This window comes from Chelonia mydas, chromosome 24 (genome assembly GCF_015237465.2).
Source record: "Chelonia mydas isolate rCheMyd1 chromosome 24, rCheMyd1.pri.v2, whole genome shotgun sequence".
Lineage (NCBI taxonomy): Eukaryota > Metazoa > Chordata > Testudines > Cheloniidae > Chelonia > Chelonia mydas.
In genome coordinates this window covers 2,384,085-2,388,569 of record NC_051264.2, presented here as the reverse complement: position 1 = coordinate 2,388,569, position 4,485 = coordinate 2,384,085, and the positions used below count along the sequence as shown (strand labels likewise).

Sequence of the window (4,485 nt, the reverse complement as noted above, 5' to 3'; positions counted from 1 at the left end):
AAACCCCTGATGGGTGCTACGTAGGCCCTCAGTCAGTTGCTACGCGCTGCAATGAGCCATGGATTAGGCCGTGCCAAGGCTGCAGAGTGGTGTTCTACCCACCATTGGCTGCCGTGACTAACCTGGGACAGATTGTCAGCTCTTTTCCTCAGGAGTGAGGAGTTTTAGGATGAAAGAGAGGTCCAGAGTGTATTGTGTATGTCCTGCCATGTGGAAGTGAGAACAAACTGATCATCAAAAACACAGAGGAAAAACGTACATCAATTGAAGGGGATACAGAAAGTTTGTTTCTTAACTAATTAGACTTACAGGAACAAAGGGCCTCTCTAATCCTCTAGGCTGTCTACAAAACTGTGTAAAAACACTCATGACTCAGAGGTCTTCAAACCACTTTTTTAACTTAAGTTTCAGAGTAGCAGTCGTGTTAGTCTGTATCCACAAAAAGAAAAGGAGGACTTGTGGCACCTTTGAGACTAAATAAATAAATTTGTTAGTCTCCAAGGTGCCCCAAGTCCTCTTCCATGAATTGGATAAGTCCTACTCGACTCACTCTCTCTGTAATCTTTGAGATGACGTGTTCGCAGTGTTAGTGATAGTTTTAGTTTCGGAGTGAATCTTGCACATACACTCTGTGATTCCTAGCAGTGTTAAGGGGTTGGTTTGGTTCTTTTTCAATATCTTTTAGTCCATTTTAAAGTTGCAGGAATTTGTTTCTTCAGGCTTAGAAGCTAAGGCTTGAATTTTCAGAGCAAGACATGCATTTGTAACACTAGTTCTCACTGATTTTAGTTGAAACTTGGGCATACAAATCCCATGGGTAGCTCTGAAAATACCTACCCCCAATTTTTTTATATAGGGTTTAGGAATAAATGCCCTAAGTTTACCCCATAAATGACAAATTAATTGTTCTTGTTCCTTGTGAAGCAGCTGGTAAGTGACACTCATTGCAACGGGCTATTGGATTGGATGGGCCACTCATCTGTTCCAGCATGTCAGTTGCTACATTCTAATGTGCAGAGGTGATTATAGGTGAAGCTTCTCATCTCGTCTAACCTAGTGTAGCTCCAGTGAAGTCAATGGAAAGCGCAGAGGTGCACTAGCTGAGGAAGTGGGGTTCAGTGTTTTGTTTTTATTTTTAAAAAGCCAAACACGTTCCTTTATCCATCAGCAAGTACTGGTGACACACTAAGGTTTACAAACCAAAGTACCACATTCCGACACTGGACTGAACTTTGGTGTAGTCTAATTTGTTCTCTAGGCTGAACAAACTCAGTCAGGTGTGTTTCCAACATCCTTGTGAAATCCACTATCGGTCTAATCATTTCACCAAGGAGTGGAGATTGGTGCTGACCAGTTGATGAACATATCAAGGCAAAGAATGAGAAGAAGATCAATTTAATTGCCTTTTAATGGTGCATTGAAATCCAAAATCACAATCTGAAGCTGAACTATTTCTGCCCTATTGCCCATTGCCTTAGATCTCGTCAGCTCACCTCCAGCATGGCAAAGTGAGTGCAAAGTTGGTGTAAAGGAGAAGACCTGGTTGAATTTACACCTTCCTTAGGTTGTCATAACTGACTGCTGTCTAGATGAATTCTACGCGCTCCATGTCACTGGAGGTCCCAGCAAAGCAAAGGAGAACAATGTCCTGGAAGATGGAGAATTATTCTGAAAGAGGGCCGCTGATTCCATACTTCAGTTTCAGCAGAGTTTCTGTTTGAGAGTTTATTATTCAAAGTGCTCTCAGATTGCCATGCCAGTGATACATTGGTTTGAACATTCTTCCTTAGCCCGTGGAGTAGTGCTAGCGATGGAAACGGGGATTGGTTTGGTCAAATGCCTCCAGATAAAGCACCCGTATCAAATGGCCCTATAAATAAAGTTTTCCCAGTGTTTGTCTTTATCAATAGTCTCTGCTGAAAAACCCAAAGCCTGTGGAAAGGCAGCTCTATAGAACAGCGAGGTTATTTGTGGAGTTAAAGTTGAGAAGAGCTTTCTAGTGAACAGCCAAACCTTCAAAGCGCTCTAGAAGCAAAGGCAGCCTGTCTCGAAAGGTCGAGGCTAGATTGAACCATGCATTAACCAAGCAATTGGCTGGCCAGTTCTCTTTTCTTTTCTTTCTTGAAACCTGGGTCATTCTCCTGCAAAGGCTCACACAGATGCTTACCATGAACCATGTGCTTGGTCTTCTTGAAACCAAAGGGAAAATGTACATTCTTTAAGTGACCATGCGTATAAATCTTTGCAGGAAAAGACCCTTTGCTCAACCCGGTAATGAAAGGAGGATCTCTGGCCCTGTGCAGAGGGCTTGCATAATCCTATGGACCTCTTCAAGGGCCGGATTCACTCCATGGCTTTCAAAGTTGCACCTTGAGATGTGCCCGGTGCTCCCTCCTCCAGAGAGATGAATTTTTAAACAAGTAGGAGAAACAAGGAGAACCACAAGACTGATATTATGATGCGGCGTAGTTTTTAATGCGAATGGAATTTGCAGTACACAGTTACAGGAAGAAATAATACAGAGCAGAACTTTTTTAAGTTCCTTGTTTTACCCCAGTTGGTGGGAAATAAAAGACAGCATACTAGAGACAGAGGACTAGGCAGCGTCTCCAGTACATATCTGACGTAGCATGATTCCAAGTGAGATGCTGATGATACATATTGGTGGAAAGGATAGAACATGTAGGGCCTATTCTCCTTTATTTCCTAGATATTCCTGTTGGGATTAACAAGGCCCACAGTATCCACCGCGATACCTACGGCCATATCCCCCATAACGGCATAATCCCCCAAAACCACCTAATCCCCCGTAACCGTAACCTCCCCCGTACCCACACAGTGTCCCGTAACCTCCCCCGTACCCACACAGTCCCCCGTAACCTCCCCCGTACCCACACAGTCCCCCATAACCTCCCCCGTACCCATACAGTCCCCCATAACCACCTAATCCCCCTAAACCATACAATCCTCCAGAGCTGTACAGTCCCCCCAGACCGAATGAGCCCCCATAGCCGGCTCCGACAACAGGTGCTCCTACGGCTCCCACTTCACTCTGCTGAGGGAAATTGCTGAGAATTGGTCCTGGGATGGTTACGACAACTGGGGATGGTCTAATGACCACTTCAGAGTCAGGGCACTGCCTAACACACGGCTCATTGCAGCTGCCAGAAACTGGACTGGGCCGGGCCACCCCGCATTCTGGGTAGTACAGGCTGGAGCAAGACATCTTTCTGTGATGGAAGTGAACCTGAAACACACAACAGGGAACAGACTAAAGAGAAGGTAGAAGTGTCAGTGGAAGAAAGGCTTCAAAGCTTGGTTACTATGGTAGTGAGGTCTACAAGGGCCTGAGAGAGAGGCGGAGGAGTGGATTCAGTCCCTATGTTCATGGTTATTATTTGTTCCTATTTCCGCTTTCTGCGCCTCTTCTCCTCTCCCACTAAACTTCCCTCCCAACCAGCCTCTTTGAAGCTCTCTCAGTGATTGTGTCTGAAAGGCACCAACTGGAATCAGTGTAACTATTTCTATTACGGACAGCTGGGATTTTGTGTCTATTTTAGACATTTCTCAAAGAGAACATAGCTGGGATAATGGTAATCAAATTCTTTTCCTTTTGGATATTGGCTGTGGCTCTTTGGTTTTCCAAACTTTGTAAATCACCAATACTTGCTGAGAAATGAACAGAAACTTTTCTTTTCTCCAGATAAATCATGAATGAATGACAGCCTCTTCAGAATAACGTAGAAGACCACTGAATTGGCCCTGTATGGACTACACTGGGAAAGTTTCTTCCTAATCTCCCTAAATGAAAAATGGCTAAGGGACGTTCTGAAACGCTTAAAAGATTTAAATGCCCTAATTCAATTTCCAATTCAATGAAACTATATTTCCCAGTTGCATATGTTGCTTCTAAAATCTCCCCTTTAGCTTAACATCATGAATCCACCAGCCCTTGCAACTGAAGAAGTGCACGAGATTATAATGGAAAAACACCCTCATCCCTGATAAAAATCCCTGAGAGTATGTGCACGATTCAGTCTTAAATGTAAATGGATGCTACTAGGATATCTCTATGGTAAGAAAGAGATGGAGTTGGAACTGGACTTACCGTGTTCACCGAGGAAATGAAGTGCAGAGAAGTGTTTAGAAGAGCCTTGAGTCGTGAGCGCTTTTATACAGTTTGTAGGACTGCCTGAAGGATCTGAGATGCCTTTTGTGGAGGAGGTCCTAATTAGTTACCAAACAAACTTGACTGCCTTGCTAAATCCTCCTTTGGATGGAGCTGATTTCCTCAGGGTTTGGGATTATTGGGCTAATTTCAGCCTCAAAGGGCGTGACATTGTTGCACTCTTCAGCTTTCTTTCATCTAAAAATTGTACGAGCCAACTGCTTTCCTCATGGTATTCCACTGGCTTTCTTAGTGCTGCAATGAGAATGCATGTCAAGGTGATTCAGAGCTGCATCAGTAGCACAACTGGCTGTCCT

At 44.0% G+C, this 4,485-nt stretch overlaps 1 protein-coding gene across 1 annotated transcript; it reads right to left on the bottom strand.

The window, feature by feature from the left end:
• Positions 1–2,453: 2,453 nt before the first annotated feature.
• On the bottom strand, positions 2,454–4,132 carry LOC119564269 (claw keratin-like). The gene is made up of 2 exons (XM_037883614.2): positions 4,109–4,132; positions 2,454–3,247 (listed from the first exon to the last, which is right to left on the bottom strand). Exon 2 carries the CDS (start codon positions 3,224–3,226, stop codon positions 2,726–2,728), a length of 501 nt encoding a protein of 166 aa, XP_037739542.1. The 5' UTR covers positions 3,227–3,247; positions 4,109–4,132; the 3' UTR covers positions 2,454–2,725.
• Positions 4,133–4,485: the final 353 nt, after the last annotated feature.

Coding starts and splice junctions, on each gene's coding strand:
- LOC119564269 (XM_037883614.2), bottom strand. CDS start 3,226: ATGTCTTGCTCCAGCCTGTACTACCCAGAATGCGGGGTGGCCCGGCCC.